The sequence below is a fragment of the Pinus tabuliformis genome, chromosome 2_1 (assembly GCF_031772625.1).
Source record: "Pinus tabuliformis cultivar Carrire ecotype Pingquan chromosome 2_1, CPIR1, whole genome shotgun sequence".
Lineage (NCBI taxonomy): Eukaryota > Viridiplantae > Streptophyta > Pinopsida > Pinales > Pinaceae > Pinus > Pinus tabuliformis.
In genome coordinates, this window is record NC_142299.1 from 640057080 (window position 1) to 640077160 (window position 20081).

The 20081-nt window shown below is 37.4% G+C and overlaps 1 protein-coding gene across 2 annotated transcripts in view; it reads left to right on the forward strand.

The window, feature by feature from the left end:
* The window catches only part of LOC149202178 (uncharacterized), a 217449-nt gene extending 198315 nt beyond the window's left edge, over window positions 1-19134 (forward strand). For both annotated transcript variants that reach the window (XM_089403121.1, XM_089403120.1), the window contains exon 6: window positions 18781-19134. In XM_089403121.1, the coding sequence (XP_089259247.1) occupies window positions 18781-18930 (150 nt within the window). In that variant the 3' untranslated portion in view covers window positions 18931-19134. The remainder of the gene's footprint in view (window positions 1-18780) is intronic.
* Window positions 19135-20081: the final 947 nt, after the last annotated feature.

Below are 20081 nucleotides of genomic sequence, written 5' to 3' on the forward strand. Positions count from 1 at the left end.
AGAACATGAATGTAGAAGACAAGCCAAGATAAAAGAACATAGTAATTGGCACAAGCCAGGGAAAAACCCCAAAATGGGGAAAACCCTTTCTCAATTCTTCTTTTATTAATATCGAAGGTTCAACAGAGAGAGAGAGTACAATGAAGACGTCTTGCCAATAGAGGATCTAATAACTTCTGAGAATGAAGAGCATACCAACAACCCTAAATAAAAAATGCATCCTTCTCATAGTGGACCACTCCCATGACGTCTGCTTGAAGACCTAGGGATAGAGGCAACCCTGTACCAATCACAAGAAGAAGCCTTAGATTAATTGCATTGTTCCTTCAGATTGTTGTGGCTTGAAGAGAAGAGCCTCACTAGGCATTACGACCCCTGAAATAGGTGATTCAATCTGTTGTTGTAGCAGCTTCTATCCTGCGGCCAAAACAGAGACATGGAACTAGCACAAAAGCCCTTCTTACTTGGAGTAAGACATGACAAAGGCTACACCCAAACTCAGCCTTATTTGATGTTCAAGAATCCGGTCCTGAAGCGATAAGAAGGCCCATACAAACTGCCCAGAAATTCCTTCAGTTCCTGCAGTTATTTCTCATAAGTAGCTTGGCCCTTGTGACAGAATAGGAAACCCAAAAACACTCTTGCGTCCTTCTTTTGAACCTGGCTACCTCAAATATATGTGAGAGCTAATTTGATGATGTAGATATGAGGTTGGAGGATGCCTCTTATATACCATTAGACATGATGATTTGACCTTATGAAGGAGAAGCCGACCTTGACATTTGGAGGCAAATTTAAATTTCAAAATTTCAATTTTTCTCGCCTTGATAAGATCATGACTTGTTAAATTTCTTTTGAATAAATAAATATGTTTCCTTATCCAAATTTGGTGATCTTTAGGTCGATTTTGGTCCTCTCGAAAAGAGGAATTCAATGCCACAATTATCTTCCTCAAAGGAGTTGTCCAAAGTGGGATTTGGTCCTAGTTGCCAATTTTAACAACTATCCACCAACAAGTTGATCTGTCAACTAAAGATGTGCAATCATGAAGACAAAATGGAGCCATGACAATCCATCACAAGGGAGAAATGGGTCTCCTCCAATTCAAATTACTCAAGAAACCCAATTCAACTAGCATCCTCATGAAGTTATCATCCTGTGAATCTCTATAATATGTGATGAAAATCACATATTTAAGCATCACTCTAGACGAGGGGTAAGAGATCCTCTTCCTAAAGATTCTACTTTGTGGAACTGTATTTAAAAAAAAAAATTACTCACCAATCACTACTTATGGGTTATTTGAAATTGCTCCCAAGGGCAATTTTGAAATAATCGATGTTAAAGCCACTCTTCTTCGAAAGAATTTGTCTTAAGTAGAGCAAGATAATCATTAAAAGAACAAGGATTGGTTAAAATCAAATATTATTGGGAAGACACGTGAAATAAGAGATGGGAGAGAGGTTTTGTAAAAGAATGACAAAAACACCAAACCAATGGCCAATACAATGGAAGTTGAAGGAAAAGCATATTTGAGAGAAGATCCTAAAGAAGAGGAGAATATTTTCAAACCAGTTAAAGATCAACTCTATTAGATGGAAGGAAAATACTTCATAGTAAAGGAAGGCTACCAATTGGGTTAAAGGAGTCACAACAACCTAGAAAAATATTCCTTTTGGAAGAGTTGAGGCTAGCCAAATTTTATTGCTTTTGGCTAGGTGGCAAATAGAAATAAGTTTCTTGCATACTCTACCCTTCAAATGAGAGGCATGACCAGTCCCTCAAGTTTTAGTGGAAAACAAGTCTTAATTGATCTTCTTTGAAATAAATTCTTTAGAATTAAAAGCCCGCTATTTTCTCTGAACTTTTGAAATTGATTTGGGATATAAGTCCCCTTTTTATTTGTTGGAATCTCTAGATTGGTAGATATTGTAGAAGTTTCTAAAATAGAAGAAAATATACTTAACAAATCTAGGCCAAGACTAAGGGGGAAATCATGGAAACAATACATGTTTCTCTTCTAAACCCTGTTAGCCACCATTTTGTGGGTGATATCCCTAAGAGAAAAATTTTCTCCAAGATGGTCCTCAACCGGTAGCAAGCAACTCCTTGCAGCCACCAACTAGCTCATTGTGTCATTTCTCGGCCATCTGAGCCAGCCATGTGGTCCCTCACCCATATTCCATGATCATATGTTTGAAGGTGGGCCTCTCGAACCTAAAGATATGACTTGTCATTTGGTAATTGAGTATTGTAGTTTGCTTATCATGGACACTTTTGGGCATGGATTAATGGTGGGATTGGGTAGAAAGAATGGGTTAGGTCTGTGCTCTTGTCCCCTAGATTCTTTTTGGATATTAACCTTGGATTTAGTTCTGTGGGATCTCTTTTATTGACCATTTGGCTTTAGGGATGGCATTTCACGAGAAACCCCGATTTTGGTTGTGTGGTCCCGCTCCCTTATCTGCTTATATTACCCCCTTTCCACTCATTATTACCCCATTCATCATTTCTCCCACTTGGGTCCACATTCCTCCACTGGGTCCACATACGGTTAGCTCACCCCTTTACTTGCCCACACCTTGGCTCCGGCCTGGAATGAAGCCCGGAGGTTGATGCAGCTAAAAACAAAGATAAAAGTATACATGGCCACATTCAACAGGTAAATGTACCACAAAATGCAAAAGATGGTCGGGACGAACATATTTAGCACGTGGGCAAAGGCCGATACATGAGCTCTACCCCATCATCATGGCCATCACCTTGGTTCCCACAGGTTTTATGAACCTCTTTCATCATATAGGAACCCATGATTGTCCCAACCCCTGGTGGGCAATGAACCGCCCCACCATTAAAAGGGGATATTCACTGCTATATCTTATACATCATGCTCTCACCCCTCACTCCCCGATCAGTAAAATAAAGAAAACCATATAAAGGCAAAAGACATATAAAGAAGGGTGGAAAAATCAAGGTCGGGGCACCTCATGTACCATGATTGCTCCCTCCTATACATTATAAACTCGAGTGTGGGCTTCTTTCTTATTAGCTACCCTTGTACCCCATCATGTGACCCAAGGGTACCCCCTTCTCATCCCTTACTTCATTCACATATTTGTCACGTGCCTCTGCCTTTTGAAGAATGTACCCTAACTATATCATCCCCTTTAGAAGTAGAAACCACCTAATAGGATTATTGGTTAACCCTATTTGAATTTTAGGAGACACTGGCACATCTTGAAGCCCATTATGGAAGGGCAGACCATTATGAAGTCCCCACATGTGCTCCATGATTTGGTAAGCTCATTTACTCGATTTCTCTAATGACTTGTTGTACTAGAAGGCTAGGGAACACATTAGATCTTATGCAAGATTGTAGATAGTCTCCATTTTGGGTTTAGTCTCCCTATACGGTGACCTGATCCTTTAGAGGACTACATTGGCACTTGTAGGGTGTGTGTTGAGAGCCATGGGCCTCTACAACAGTAGACAACACTCCATGGATCCCCACAGCCATTCAGAGATTACTCGTGGTTCACTTATTGGATGAGGAAGATGCACCTGATCCATCATGCCCAGCTGGCCCCAAATTTACACCATACACTTGGCAGATGATCCAGGCCTTGCACAATGATGTGGCACCACCTACACCATCATCCTAGCCCTTGCAGGCAATCTACAAACATCTTCGATTTGTTTGGAGACCCATGAGGACACTTGTGTGCCCCCACATGTCATTTGGAGCACCATAGGTTATTACAAGGGGCCAACCCCTTGTCCACTGCTTTTGAGAGTCCTATTCTTCATTGTGGCACCCATGAACCTCATTAGGCCTCTTAGAGAGCCCTACGACATGCATAGATTATTATTTGACCTCTTGAGAGACTTACTTTTTCATTTATGAGCTAGTTTGGTGGGCTTGTCACCAAAAAGTTGAATTATTACAACATTTGGGATTGAGAGATCATAAATTCCACAGTCTGCATTTTTATGTCTACATTTCGAGTCTAGAACAAGACTCATCTTCAGGACTGAATCTATCCCGAGTCTTGTTCTACACTCTAAACGTAGACATCAAAATGCAGATTGTGGTATTTCCGATCTCTCAATCCCAAAAATTACACTACAAAAATCTCCAAACTATTATTATTACAAAATTATTTTATTTTTGGGTTTATGTAGGCCAAGGAGGCTAATTCAAACTCCTAAGTTGTGTATAAATACAAGTGAGATGAGCTCATTTGTTGATCATCACTTTGGGTTGGATCTTTTCTCTCTCTTGAGAATTTCACACTTTTTCTAGAGGATGAAATTGAGCTTTATGGATGAATTTTGATGTGTGGATATTGGTTTATCTTCTCTTGGAGCTTCTCTCTTGTCAATTGTGAATGGTTGGATATATTCAGTTACATGTAAGCACATGCTTTTAATGTTATTCTTGTTTTACTTTGTCATATACATTGGACTAGGATTTTCGTTGTTCTAGGGCTAATTGTTGCATGCATTTATTGCTTAAAATTGTGGAATTTTGTCTTTATTACAACATCTATCAATGTATGGGCCATGTAACATGAACGAAATCTCCTAGGGGTAATTCTATCAAAGAATTTGACCTTGGTAAGCCATTTCCTTTGCACATTGAAATATAAAAGTTGCAAGATTGCTTCTCCTTGACCTAAAAGGCTAGCAAAGTGGTCTTGAGGCCTCTTTGACTGGGAAACAAGAAATCCTACTCACATTCATCATAGACTCTATTCTCCCAAAGATTAAGGCACTGATCTACCAAAAGGTGGTCACCAAAAATCACATTCATGCACCTTCTAGGTCTAGCCAAGTTGGGGCACCTAGGGCATCAATTTCCTAACAAGCTAGGCCCCCGAAAAGTTCAATAACCTAGGGTCTCCTACGCTGGTGTTTCCTCAAGGTCTCCTCCAATTTTGACACCATTCCGACGGTGGAGTTGGGAGAAAATCCAAGCCCTAGCTTCGAGATATCAAACTTTGCCTTAGCATCCCCAAGGCTAGTACCTCAAAGGGTCAAATCAACACCTTCAAGTGAAAATTCTTTCTTTGATCCTTTCCCCACCTTGTCTAGGGTAAGAACATCATTGGTTGCTATACTCATTCCCCCTATCCTAGACTGAGTCCACTTGGTCTTGTGTGGTCTCATTGCTTTTAAAGGATAACTCTTCAAGAACCATCCAGGATACCAATTACAATAAGGATTTTAGGGATTGGGAAGTTCCTTCATAAGTCATATCCCATAAACCTAACCCTTATATCCTCGTCCTGTCCCTAGAAGACTTCGTACTTTGCTTAGGAAGCAACCAAGCCTTATCTTTCTAACTCTTTTGGGAAAGGGATTGTTTGGGTCACTCCACATCAATTCATTGACTTATCCTTCATCGGTGACTCCATAATATATCAGGTCTCCTCCCATCGGTGAAAGTTCGTAAATAGAAGGGAGCCTTAGCTAAGGTGGCAGTGGGCTAAGTCTCCATTTGTTGCCCTTGACCTAGCATTTTCCCTTTAAGGATCCCCTTTAGGTCCCCTGTTAGTTTGAGTGGTAACATTTTGGCGTTGTTGCCGGGGATGCGATATGTGTGCTTTGTTCCCCATATGACATTATTGATATATCATTTGACGACTCCATTGGAGGAATGAAGTCCTATTTCCTCATTGAACTTCAAAGGTGCTTGTAGGGTGAAGCAAACATTTGTGAAGGCATTTTAATTCACCCTGGCGACTCCATTTTCGCATTATATGCAATATCATGAAAAATGGTTAAAGAAAGTATCCACGACATTAGCCCCGAAGAAGAACAAGACCTATGGGAAAGATTGGATTCGTGGTCTGAGCTTTGTGATCATTTGATAGAGCACAAGAACGAGGACTTCATACTCAATTTTTATAACAAGAGCAGGTCAAACCTCGACAACATAAGGAAGGAGTATGAAGAAGGGCCCATAGATTATCTCTTCTTGGAGCTTTCCTATTATACTGGTGCATTTAATTCCTTGTCTCACAAGATCAAGGAAAAATTTGGCTCATTACCAGATGAGGATTTGGATGACCAGGATGACCAAGAAAATGAGGATGATGAGCAAATATCAGTTATGGAATTGGGTGCGAATAACAGTGAAGTGAAAGACATATCCTCTGAGGATGACAAAGAGTTCAATCCTAAAAGCCTCCAAATCACACAAGAAAGAATGGATGAATATAGTAGGTCATGTAGGGGGTTAGTAAGGGAATGTAATTCTAATGAAGTATTCTCCCGTTTATATGATGAAGAGGTGAAGCTTCATAAGATGAAATGTGAATATAAAGAGAACCCCACTAATGCTCTCCTCCTAGAAGTGTATTACCAAAATCATGTAACAAATACCTTAGCCATTGTTCTTCAAGAGAAGAGAGAAGAAGAGGGGTCTCGCTTATCAACCAACCATGATAAAGATGACCTTGAGAAGCTCGAAAATGAGCCCTCATTGGGGCCTCAGGATGGACAAGATGATTCTGACAACACGTGTTGAGGAGAATGAGGCTATGGAAAGTAAGGCTGAGACTAAACTTACCTTTCTCAAGGGTATCACTCTTGATGACTCTCCTTTTGAGAACCTTGAGGAAGGTGATCCCATGAGCTCCTTGGAAGATGACATTGGAGATTATTTCCACATTGAAAAGGAGAAATGGGAGATTGTTGGGCCTCAATTTGATTGTGCTCCCATTTATGATACTGACAAAGAAGATGAGATTGAGATTGGTTTTTCCTTTATCCCAAGCATTACTTGCGATGATATCTCCATCGATACCCTTGGGAAGGAGAATTATTATTTTCCCTTGCATGAAGGACAATCTTTGATGGAAGTGATTGACTCTCCTTTTAATGAAAGCCCAATCTTTGACTCTCCTTTTAATGAAAGCCCAATCTTTGATGCTTATAATGAGGAAAGCAACGAGGCTCTTACCTACCCACCTTATGATTATGTATTCAAATCACTTGAGCCTTTAGATTGTGGGGAAGGAAAACCCGTTGAATATGACACTTCACCCTCCCCTTTGCCTTTCCCTCTTGTTCATCACCTTGAGTCTTCCTCAAGTAAGTCCCTCATCCCTTTTGGTATAACCTCGAGTGACCATGCCCCTTTTCCCCTTTCTGAATATGGTGTCAAGAAGGAACCCTTCATTGAATATACTTTATCCCTTTGACCCATCATCAGGATTATGATCACTCCGCGACCTCCCCTCTCTGATGTGACCATCACATTGAGTGACCTATTTGTTGCACCCCTTATTTCCCTAACCCTTCGTTCCCCTCTCATCACAACCTTGTGGCATATACAAAGGATAATATTATAGACAATGATTGTGATAAGGAGTTCTTGAGAGTAATCATTCGTTCCACCATTGTATACCTAGAAGGAAAGCCCAAGACCTCTAGATTGACCTATTTCCTTTCTCCTAGGACTTCCCTTTTCCTCAGATGGAGATCATGTTTTCCCACCTCCCGCCCACAACATCCTCCATGTGTTTGGGTTTGCACTCGCTTTGGGATTTGTTGCATGAGTAACCATATAGGCAGGCATATTTATATTCACTTGATGATATGTTGGTTACACTGGCTTTGTGATTACACTTAATAATAGCTCTGTCATATTCATGTTAGGGTAGGATGCATTGCATGCTCATTTTCACATTAGAACTAATGTCATATGATATTTCTCATGGTAGACAGATGCATATCCGCATGTTTTATTTTCTGTTGATTTTATAGCCTAACATATAGCATTGGCAATCACGAGACGTCGTGAAAGCATGTTGCCCCGTGTTTTTCCATCTATTATATGTGCAGGTGACAAGTCTACAGTGACCAAGATATTGTTGGAGTTCTCGTGACCTCCCATTTGAGTAGCTTCGCCACTTCAAGAGAGACCACGTCCCAGTTGGAGCTAGATGTCACCCACCATTTTTTGGGTGATATCCCTAGGAGAATGTTTTTCTCCAAAATGGTCCTTAGCCAGCAGCCACCAGCCCCTTGCAACCACCAGCTAGCTCATTGTGCCATTTCTCTGCCACCTAAGCCAACCTTGTGGTCCCTCACCCATCTGCCATGATCGTATGTTTGAAGGTGGGCCTCCTGAATCTAAAGATATTTCTGGTCATTTGGTAATTGAGTATTTTAGTTTGCTTATCATGGACACTTCTGGGTATGGATTAATGGGGGGATTCGGTGGAAAGAATGGGTTAGGTCTGTGCTCGTCCCCCAGACCCCTATTGGATATTAACCTTGGATTCTAGTCCGGTGGGATCTCTTTTACTGACCATTTGACTTTAGGGATGGCATTTCACAAGAAATCCCGATTTTGGTTGCGTGGTATCACTCCCATATCTACTTATATTACCCCCTTTCCACTCATTATTACCCCATTCATCATTTCTCCCACTTGGGTCCACATTCCTCCATTAGGTCCACATAGGGTTAGTTCACCCCTTCCCCTAAGGTTGATATAGCTAACAAGAAAGATAAAAGCATATATGGCCACATTCAACAAAAAAATGTACCACAAAATGCAAAAAATGGTGGGAACAAACACATTTAGCATGTGGGCAAAAGCCAATACATGAGCTTTACCCTACCATCATGGCCATCACCCTGGTTCCTATAGGTTCTATGAATCTCTTTCATCATATAGGAACCCATGTTTGTCCCAACCCCTAGTGGGCAATGAACCACCCCACCATTAAAAGGGGGTATTCATTGCTATATCTTATACATCAAGCTCTCACCCCTCGAGCCCCAAGTAGTTAATTAAAGAAAATCATAAAAAGGCAAAAGGCATATAAAGAAGGGTGGAAAAATCAAGGTCGAGGCACCTCATGTACCACGATTGCTCCCTCCTATACATTATAAACCCAAGTGTAGGCTTCCCTCTTATTAGCTACCCTTGTACCCCAGTATGTAACCCAGGGCTACATTATTTCATCCCTTACTTCATTCACATATCTTTCAGATGCCACCGCCTTTTGAATGATGTACCCTAACTATATCATCCCCTTTAGAAGTAGAAACCACCTAATAGGATTATTGGTTAACCCCATTTGGATATTAGGAGACAATGGCACATCCCGAAGCCCATTATGGAAGGGCATGACATTATGAAGTCCCCACCTATGGTCCATGATTTGGTAAGCTCATTTACTCGATTTCTCTAATGACTTGTCGTACTAGAAGGGTAGGGGACACATTAAATCTTATGCAAGATTGCATATGGTCTCCATTTTGGGTTTGGTCTCCCTATATGGGGTCCTAATCTTTCAGACGGCTACATTGGCACTTGTAGGATGTGCGTTGAGAGCCATGGGCCTCCACAGCAATAGACAACACTCCATGGATCCCCACAGCCATTCAAAGATTGCTCGTGGTTAACTTATTCGACGAGGAAGATCCACCTGATTCATCATGCCCAGCTGGCCTCAGATTTACCACATACACTGGCAGGCAGATCATCCATGCCTTGCATGATGATGTGGCACCACCTACACGTCATCCTAGCCCTTCCAGGTGATCTACAGGCATCTCCAATTTGTTTGGAGACCCATGAGGACACTTGTGTGCCCCCACATGTCATTTGGAGCACCACAGGTTATTACAAGGGGCCAACCCCTTGTCCACTACTTTTGAGAGTCATATTCTTCATTGTGGCACCCATGGACCTCATTAGGCCTCTTAGAGGGTCCTACAACATGCATAGCATCTGACCTCTTGAGAGACTTACTTTTTCATTTATGAGCTAGTTTGGTGGGCTTGTCACCAAAAAGTTGAATTATTACAACATTGTTTTATTTTTGGGGCTTATGTAGGCTAATGAAGCTAATTCGAACTCCTAAGTTGTGTATAAATACAAGTGAAATGAGCTCATTTGTTGATCATCACTTTGGATTGGATCTTTTCTCTCTCTTGATAATTTCGCACTTTTTCTAGAAGATGAATTGGAGCTTTATAGATGAATTTTGATATGTGGATATTGGTTTATCTTCTCTTGGAGCTTTTCTCTTTTCAATTGTGAATGGGTGGATATATTCTATTACATGTAAGTACACGCTTTTAATGTTATTCTTGTTTTACTTTGTCACATACATTGGACTGGGATTTTCGTTGTTCTATGGCTAATTGTTGCATGCATTTACTGCTTAAAATTGTGGAATTTTGTCTCCATTACAACATCTCTTAATGTATGGGCCATGTAATATGAACAAAATCTCCTAGGGATAATTCTATTAAAGAATTTGATCTTGATAAGCCATTTCCTTTGCACATTGAAGTATAAAAGATGCAAGATCGCTTCTCCTTGACCTAAGAGGCTAGCGAAGTGGTCTTGAGGCCCCCCTTGACTGGGAAGAAATCCTATTCATATTCATCATAGACTCCACTCTCTCAAAGATTAAGGCATTGATTTACCAAAAGGTGGTCACCAAAAATCACATTCCTGTACCTTCTTCCAGGTCAAGCCAAGTTGGGGCACCTAGGGCATCAATTTCTTGACAAGCTAGCCCTCCAAAAAGTTCGATCTCCTAGGGTCTCTTGCGCTAGTGTTTCCTCAAGGTCTCCTCTAATTTTGAAGTCATTCTGATGGTGGAGTTGGGAGAAAAGCCAAGCCCTAGTTCCGGGATCAAACTTTTCCTTACCATCCCCAAGGCTAGTACCTCAAAGGATCAAATCAACACCTTCAAGTGAAAATTCTTTCTTTGATCCTTTCCCCACCTTGTCTAGGGTAAGAACACCATTGGTTGCTATACTTATTCCCCCTATCCTAGACCGAGTCCACTTGGTCCTGTGTGGTCTCATTTCTTTGAAAGGACAACTCTTCAAGAACCATCTTGAATACCAATTACAATAAGGATTTTATGGATTGGGAAGTTCCTTCATAAGTCATATCCCACAAACCTAACCTTTGAATCCTCCTGTCCTTTCCCTATAAGATTTTGTACTTTGCTTAGGAAGCAAGCAAGCCTTATCTTTCTAACTCTTCCGGGAAAGGGATTGTTTGGATCACTCCACATCATTTCATTGACTTATCCTTCATCGGTGACTCCATAATATACCGGATCTCCTCCCATCAATGAAAGTCCATAAATAGAAGGGATCCTTAGCTAAGGTAACTGTGGGCTAAGTCTCCATTTGTTGCCCTTGAACTAGCATTTGCCCTTTAGGTATCCCCTTTAGGTCCCCTGCTAGTTTGAGAAGTAACAAACCCTAAAGAGGATCAAAGCCCTCATCAAAAATCTTTAATTATCAAGGGTTGGGGGGTACATTATAAACCCCATTTGAGATCAAGGATGTTGAGATCGCTTAAGGAACTTATTTGGGAAGCTCCCAAGGAAGGAGAAATCAACATTAACTTTGATGGAGTGGCTAAAGGAAATCTTAGGAAAGCTAGATGTGGTGGGGTTAGAAGGGATCATACATGTGATTCCATGAAATTTATATGAATATAAGGGAAGATACAAAAATGACCATCTAGAAGCAATGACTTTAATGATAGGGATCAAAACTTAAAAAAAGGGAAATGGGATTTAACGATATTGTTGTGGAAGGGATTCAGAAGTGATGATTAAAAGGTTACAAGAGGAGTTGAAATTGAATAATTGGAAAGCGGATCACATCTTAAATTCATTAAAGGATGTGAGTAGAACTCTTAAAAGCATTTCATTCCATCATGTAAGAATAGCAACTATTAAAGTGACAAAGTAGGATGCCAACATGGTGATAAATCTAATGGACAGTAAATTAAAGGTAATCAAAAACTCCTACCCTAAGAGAAGATCTAGATTGGGAAGATTCTCTCAAATGTTTTCCAACTGATAATTTGGATCTTGTATAATCCCTAAATGGAGAAGAAAAGACAAATTTTAAAACCAAGCAACGTTGAAAAGCGAAGTCTTGGATAAGGTAGTAAGATTAATCAAACTTAATCTGTTATTGCTTAAATTTTTGTTTAATATATTAATTCTCATTGTATGGGAAGAGATGAGTTCCAAATCGAAATCTTCATCACCTCCACCACCAACCTTTGGGTTTGCTTCAATGGCCCTCTCCTGCATTTTGAGAAGAAGAAAAAGCAATATGACACTTCTGATTTTATGCCAATTTGTAGTCTGGAAGAATTTGCGCTTCGCTATTTTGAGAAACAATGTCATGCACCCATTTCCCTCCTTTGGATGTAAGGTTCTAGATTTATCATGTGTCCTCTTGATGGGCTTCCTTGCCATCTTATCAAAGTAACATAAAAGAACTAATAGAAACACTAATACTTTTATTCATAAAAAAATCATTATGAACCTAATCAAAGCAACATGCACATCAATATTTGCAATAAAACATCATAGTTCTAAGCAAGCATGCATAGAATCATAGGAGATCTGAGATTAATTTACATCACCACTGCATAGCAATACCATTAAAACGACCAATCCATTTGCATAAATCATAAAGGAGATGGATATTTATCTTTTCAATAAATTTGCACAACTATCTGCCCCCAAATGATTTGCCACCGAACCACAGGCTTGTTGAAAATTAGACATGACAGAAGAATCTGGAATAGGAAGACCGTATGGAATTATTCCTCATATTACGTGTTTGCACACAACGTCACCTTTTATTATGGGGTTAGTGCGTATGGAATTATTCTTCATATTACGTGTTTGCACACAACGTCACCTTTTATTATGGGGTTAGTGCGTTACACATCTTGGGGTGGTTTCATACTAACCCCATGTTACTTTAATATAATGATGTATAGTGATAATGACTAATTGTCGAGTGTCCTACTGCCTACTATCTTGACAACTAGTTGTAAAGGAACACAATATCCGAACAACCCTTCTTTTCATGTTTATTTCTGTTACACCCATAAAAAAAAAAAAAAAAATCAGAATCAGAATTTTCTTTATTTAGTGCTTTTGTGAAAATGCTTGTTGCTTGATCTTTTGTTTTATAGTAAATCAATTCAATTTCCCTGTTCTAGGCATCATCTATAGTGACAATGGATTTTTATAGACTTGCCTTTATTATGAGAAAATGATTCTTTACCAACTTGATAATACTTTGATTATTGCACTTCAATGGTGTAGATTTAATGACGTCCACTAGACCAAGCAGTCTAAGGGATTTAGGACTCCAACCCATCACAACTTCAAACTTTTCTCTAATTCTACACTCTTGACATGAATCTTGACCAAGAAGCTTGTAGTTTTGATAAGCCTTGCTTCCTCGAACAACTTGTTCAAACAATACACCTTCAGAATGCTTTTAAACTGATTACAAATATCCTCATAAACCAGACAATCCATGATGTAGTGTCATTCTGTTTCAACCTCTCCTTTCCTACAAAAGATGCAGATTCTTTCTTCCCACTCTTCTTTTGGAGTTTTCCCTCTACCTGTTTCACATCTGAGATTATGAGACCCGATCCTCAACTATGCTGTTAATAATCTAGTGTTTCCAGTGATTTTGGCACCCAAATATATCTTCTCATCACGAGACCATGTCAAGTTGAAATCTTTGACATACAGAGATTTTTTTTCGACCAATCTGCTTTTCCCACATGGTAGTCCTGAATTTTTCAAGCACCCATTTTTTAACCTCCTCTTTAGAGTTAGGACAATCCTGCCACTTAATGCCCCACTTACCCAACCACTTGTCATTTTGTTTCCCCCAAATTTTCTTCCTCCTCTTTAACTCCTTTGCAACAACTATTTTAGGCCAGTGATGCCCATCCATGCCTTCAACCTTTTTTAAGTAACTTAACATGCGAAAGACTGCCTCACTCTCTATAAAAAACAAACCAGCCTTAGCTAACAAGATCTCATGAGAACTCTTTTGTTTGTGTTCCATTATAATATTTTTGGTGCATCCATACCTAGACAACATACCAAAAAACTAATGGAGCTGATATATGGTTTGGTAATAGTTAGATATATCATGTTGCCACTAAGTTGTACAAACATCCTTTTATAAATAGTATTTTGTTCATCTTTAGATGAATATAGTCCAACCTCCATCAATCTATGACAAGGGTTGGAATTCTCCATTCTCAATTTCTCACGTAAGTTGTTTAACATATTTGCACTGAGAAATAAAGATTTTATGCTTCTCTTTCTAGAGTTGCATTCTTAGGAAGTAATATAGTAGACCTGTGTCAAACATTTTGGATGCTTTGTGGAGGTTCACCTTGTCTTCTTCTATGCATTTTGAATTGTTCCCTATTGTTATCAAATCAGCATAAACAACCATAGTAACCATGTTTCCATCCTTCAAATTAACATATAAGTTTGGATATAGGTCACTTCCCTAATCAATAAGCCTATTTAGTCACGAATCTTGTTCTATGTTTATCAATAAGCCTATTTGACTTGTATTTTGTTCTCTATGCGCCTTTTCATCCTATTGTTTTCTTATGTAGATGCAGTTCAACTAACTCCATGTATAGTTTCTTATTCAACTTGCATTGCATTTCTCAAAATTTGTTATTTATTTTTATCTTCGAATGTGGTGATCATGATGGGAGGTATAACATTCATTAGGGAAAGATTTACCCAACTTTAGATTTTGGGGGAGCTCTTAAAAAAGAATCCTATTACATTTTGTAGACGCACAGTAGATACAAAATCAAAAATCAAAAATCAAATACAGGGCACACAGGCCCACTAAAAACGGTATCACTAAAAACTGTATGAAAAAAATTACATCTTGTAGAAGCACACAGTAGATACAAAATCAAAAATCAAATACAGGGCACACAGGCCCACTAAAAACCCTATGAAAAACACACAAGAAGCCCAACAATAAGCAGTCGTTAGATTCAAAATCCCTGTCAACAAACCCAACCAACAGTGGTCTGATAATCATTCAGACGGATGTCCCAAAGGAGTAATGGCAGTGAAGAAAAAAGGAGCGGCAACACCTAAGAAAATAACGGTGAACCCATCGCCAGCTTTAGAGGGAAGTTGCTTGTAGAAACAAATAAATAAATAAGCCGCAATGTCCGAAGAATGATCATGGCAGCCAAAAAAGAGACCCGCCAGGCTCAGAGTTGAGTCGCCGAGACGTGGAAATCACGAGGCCCAAAACATGAAGCCAACACCAAAATCTGACAAACGAAAAAATGTTGCCCAGGTCAAAGGAAGAGCGGAAAAATAGACGACGACGAGGACCCCTTGTCGACTCATATACCGAACCACCCGCAAAAGAAGACCTGCAAAAAACGAAGTCGCCCACCAGAGAAAGTCACAACACTGACTCCATAAAATATGGGAGGCATGGGCAAGGGGTGAAAGCAGCTAGGGCCTGAGAAAACCAGCAAGGAAAGTCGTCTGGACTGCGAAGCCGCTGCTAGGGTTTCACTGCTCCTCCCGCCGCTTGCCTCTTCGCCCTTTTCGGAGGAGCTCCTTGTTTGCACATCTCTCCGTTTATGTTCATGAAGGTCTTTCATGGCATTACAATACCGTTTTGGCCTTTTCTTTGAATGTCGATTAAACGTTTGATGCCTAGTTTCCTCTTATTTTTTTTCCTTCTTTGAGCAGCTATTGTATGGGTGAGTTGCCACATACTATTTCGTTGTTGTGCTTCAACAATTCCTTCTAGCTGAGATGATCTCCAAGAAGAGGCTTCTTCTTCCTCTTAAATAAAAGATCAATTTTTAGCAAGGATAATGTCTCTACTAAAAAATATCATTTTGTTAGTAGGATCATATAATTTAGATAGTGTGGATTCCATGTTATAGTCAATGAAAACATATTTCCTACTCGCAGTTTCGATTTTATGCTAATTATCCTCTAGAATATGAACATAGCTTAAACAATAAAAGATTTTGGAATTTTAGTACCTGGTTTTCTACCTAACCAGGTTTCTTCTAGAGTTAAATGTTTTAGTTGATTTCATAGGATTTCTATCGAGTAGAAAGGTTATTTTTTGCATAGCTTCTCGTTGAAAATTCAGATCATAAATTATGACCTTTCTACATGCACTGGACCATTTCCATTATCATTTTGTTTTCCCCCTTGCAATGCCATTTTTTGTGGTGTGATGGAGGTTGCTTGTTGGTCAAAGTGTCAAATCCTTCTTTTTGACAAAAGAATAAGAATTCATTTCGCATGTTCTCTTTACCTTTTTTAGTTTGGAGAATTTTAATCTACTTTCTACTCGCATTTTCTACCAAAACCTTTAAGTTTTCGAAGAATCCAAAAGTTTGAGATTTTAATTTTAAGAAATACACCCAAAATTTTCTTGAATAACTAACTATGAAAGTTAAAAACTTATTTCTCCTTCTATAGATCCTGTTCTCATTGGACCATAAAGATCATTGTGATAAGTTCAACCACATGATTTTCTCAAATTGCACTATCTTCAAATTTGGCTAGTGTGTTGTTTTCTTGCTAGGCAAGCTTCACAGAAACTTCATTCTTGAATTTTTGAAGACCTTAAATCTTGCTCTACTTGTTCAATAGATTGAGATAAAATGAATAATGGTGCTTGTATGGCCTGTATCAACACCCATCTTCAAACCTGTCACTAGGAAAAATCCTATTCTTTTTATGTTATCTCATGAAACTTGTAGAAGTTCTTTGTCAAGCACTTTGTTATTTTTATCTTTGACTATAAACTATTTTTCATCAAAAAAAATTATGTAATTTTCATCTACAATCAGACTTACTGAAAGTAAACTTTTTGTGATGCTAGGTGCATCCTTTGTAGGAATTACTCCTCTGTCTTTTAACTTAGGCAAACACTCATATATAAGTGCAACACTGTGAACATTGCAACTTTCAATCTTTCAAAAATACTCCTTTATACTTGTATTTTATTTGGTAAACACCTTGGGATACATTTCAATGAGAGTTCATAGGCATAAAAACATATTTCTCATTAAAATTACTTCTATTATTATTTTCTCTTCCTCTTTCTATGTTTACGTTTGTATTATTTGATTTTTTTGTATTTTTTTTTTTTGTTTCTTATAGTATTCTTCTTAAAAATGACCACTTATTCCACAATAATTGCAATACGTTTTATATTATTTTAATTTGAACTAGATTTAGCATTATACTTACATTTTACTCAAAGGTTAAATTAGTCCCTGCTCTACCATGTCCATGTTTTCTTCTTCATCTACTACAAACTTTGTTTTTGAATTAAAAAGGCTATGCCGACTGGTTGATTTTTTCCTGCATGCAATTTATGTTCCTCCTATTGAAGCATCGTGCAAGTTATGTTCCTCCTATTGAAGCATCCCTGCAATTTCATCATATGAGGGAAAACTTGTCTTGGAGGATACACACAAAGTGATAATAATATTTGTAAGTATTTTATAAAAGAGTTCAAAGAAGAATAGTTATAATATTTGTAAGTCTTTTATAAAAGATTTCAAAGAAAAATAGTTATAATATTTGTAAGTATTTTATAAAAGACTTCAAAGAAAAATAGTTATGAAGTCATCATATAAAATCTTTCTCCCATAGCTTATAGCTATTTTGAGATTTCTTTTGTCTTAACATGATCTATGACTATATTTAGGTTTAGGTTTCATCTTTGTATTTGACTATTGGCCTCACAACGTTATTATTTTATCTTTCTTTTCATATATGGCTTGCAACTTGTTCAACGCTTTAATATCATCATCGATGTAATTAATGTTTAATGTGAAACAAAAATTTATCAAAAATAACAAATGTGAGTGTCTTGAGTGCTTTCTTATTTTTCTTGGACTTGGTTTTGGTGTTTTTTTTATAATGAGGTCCCATATATCAAGAGGGTTTGCACTTGTTTTTCCAAGTAGGATCATTTTTCTTAGTGGACAAACAAGTCATCATATTCTCAAAACTTGACATGTTTGCCTCAAGAGACTCAACCTCCAATCCACAAATAGGTTATCACCAAGAGAGCAATTAGATAAACTTCATATATTTTTCTTAAGTTGATTATATTTTGAATGTATACTCCTACATTTTCACTATATTTAGTTTTTTTTTTTTAATATTATATCATATCTCTATCTCTATGTATATGCTAAAATTCATATATTTTTCGTATGTTGATTGTATTTTGAATGTATACTCCTACATTTTCACTATATTTAGTTTTTTTAATACGTATTTTTTCTATATTATATCATATCTCTATCTCTATTTATATATGTATATGCTAACCATGACTTATAGAAATGACTTTGGCATAGAAAATTGTGTTGTGGATGGAAAGGAGACATGAATGCAATTATCCCAAATTTTATATATAAGCGTTTAATTTCTTAAATAATTCACTTCTTGTAATTATTTATGGTTAGTTAAATTACCATTAATAATTAGCTGCACAAGATAGAACACTTTAGTACAATATTAATATATGCAATTTTATGACAGTTATTGTTTCAACTTTAGTTTTGAGAAGTTTTAGATTGTAAATAGTCAGATTTACTTAGAAGAATAAAGTCCACATAGAAGAAATGGCAGGTGTGACATGTAAGTAGAGATATAGCCATGAAGATGACTAATAAGGAAGTTTTAATATATATATATATATATATATATATATATATATATATATATATATATATTCTAGGTAAAATGTGTTTAGAGAATGGTTATTTTAATTGAATGATGTCTTCCATTTTTTTTAGACAAACTACATTTTCTAGTATAGAATTGTGTTATATGAATGATGAAATTACAATTCTTTTTCATGTGTAAATGCTTTGTCTCTAATGTGTGTGTTTGTTTACAGATTGTTTTTGTTGAAGACAAACATTTGAATGAAACACTACTAAATGATATCGATGAAAGTCAACTTCCTGAAATCTATGGAGGGAAATTGCCTTTAGTAAAAATTCAAGATTGTGTTGTACCAAATTGGCCCCCAATTACCTCCACATAGGAATATAGAAGAATTCCAATATGATCTTATTGAAGTATATTAACCCCTATTTGGCTAGTATATTGTAATCTTGAATGCTTCCTTAAAATTATGTGGTCCTCTTATATGAATTGTAATGTTCTTAAAGCATAAAATGAGAAAGGAATGTTAAATGAGGATACTTTCATTTATATTTTAAGAAAATATAATTTCTAATCTTAGCAATTGATAATGTGTGTAGCAAATATTTTATTTTATTATTTAAACCATTTTACTACATACAATGAGCAAGGAATGTTCATATTTTTTTTTAGAAAGTGTAAAATTTGTTAGAAAATGTTTAGAAATCATATGAGAGTTGATCTTATGTTCATGGTAAAGAATTTCATCTTTTTCCCATCTCAAATTATGTATCATCCAATTTTGATTTCTTTTGGAAAGATGCGATGATCTTCTACTTATCATTATATTAATCATAGAAATATGATGTGTCAATGCACTAGGATTTATTGATATCGACTAATATTAAACCAATTGCGTTAATGAAACATACATGTAAGAACTTACAAAATTATATGTCAAAAATATCCCAACAATTAAATGCACAATAAAATAAGATGCATAGCAATGGAAACTAGACTGGAGTTAAGAAAACTCTTCAATGGAGTAAAAACCAAACTTTGTTAGAACCATAGAATGCTCTGTATTTATAATGTGGCATTAATCATTTTAGTTCTCTTGCGGAGGCAACATTATAGTTTGGTGCTAATTAGGGGTAATTGGGGCCAGATAGAGATAATTGGGGTCAATTAGGGGTTAATTAGGATCAATTGAAGGTCGAATTGGGGTGCAATTTGAGTTAATTTGTGTTAATATAGGTTCAGATGGGGTTCAATTTAGGGCTAATCATTGTGGTCAATTTTGGGTCAAATAGGATTAATTGCAGGCTAACTGGGGTCAATTATGGGTCCATTAGGGGTTGATCGAGGATAAATTTAGTGTTAATTTTGGGTCAACTAGATTCATTTAATGGATAACCAACACCAATTTGAAGTCAATTAGGGTCAATTAGTAGTCAATTAGGCTTCAAAGAGTGTCGAAAATAATCTTATAGGGTAAATGACATTTTTCCAAGGAAGTTGTATTCATATTTTCAAGGTTTTCAACCTTTA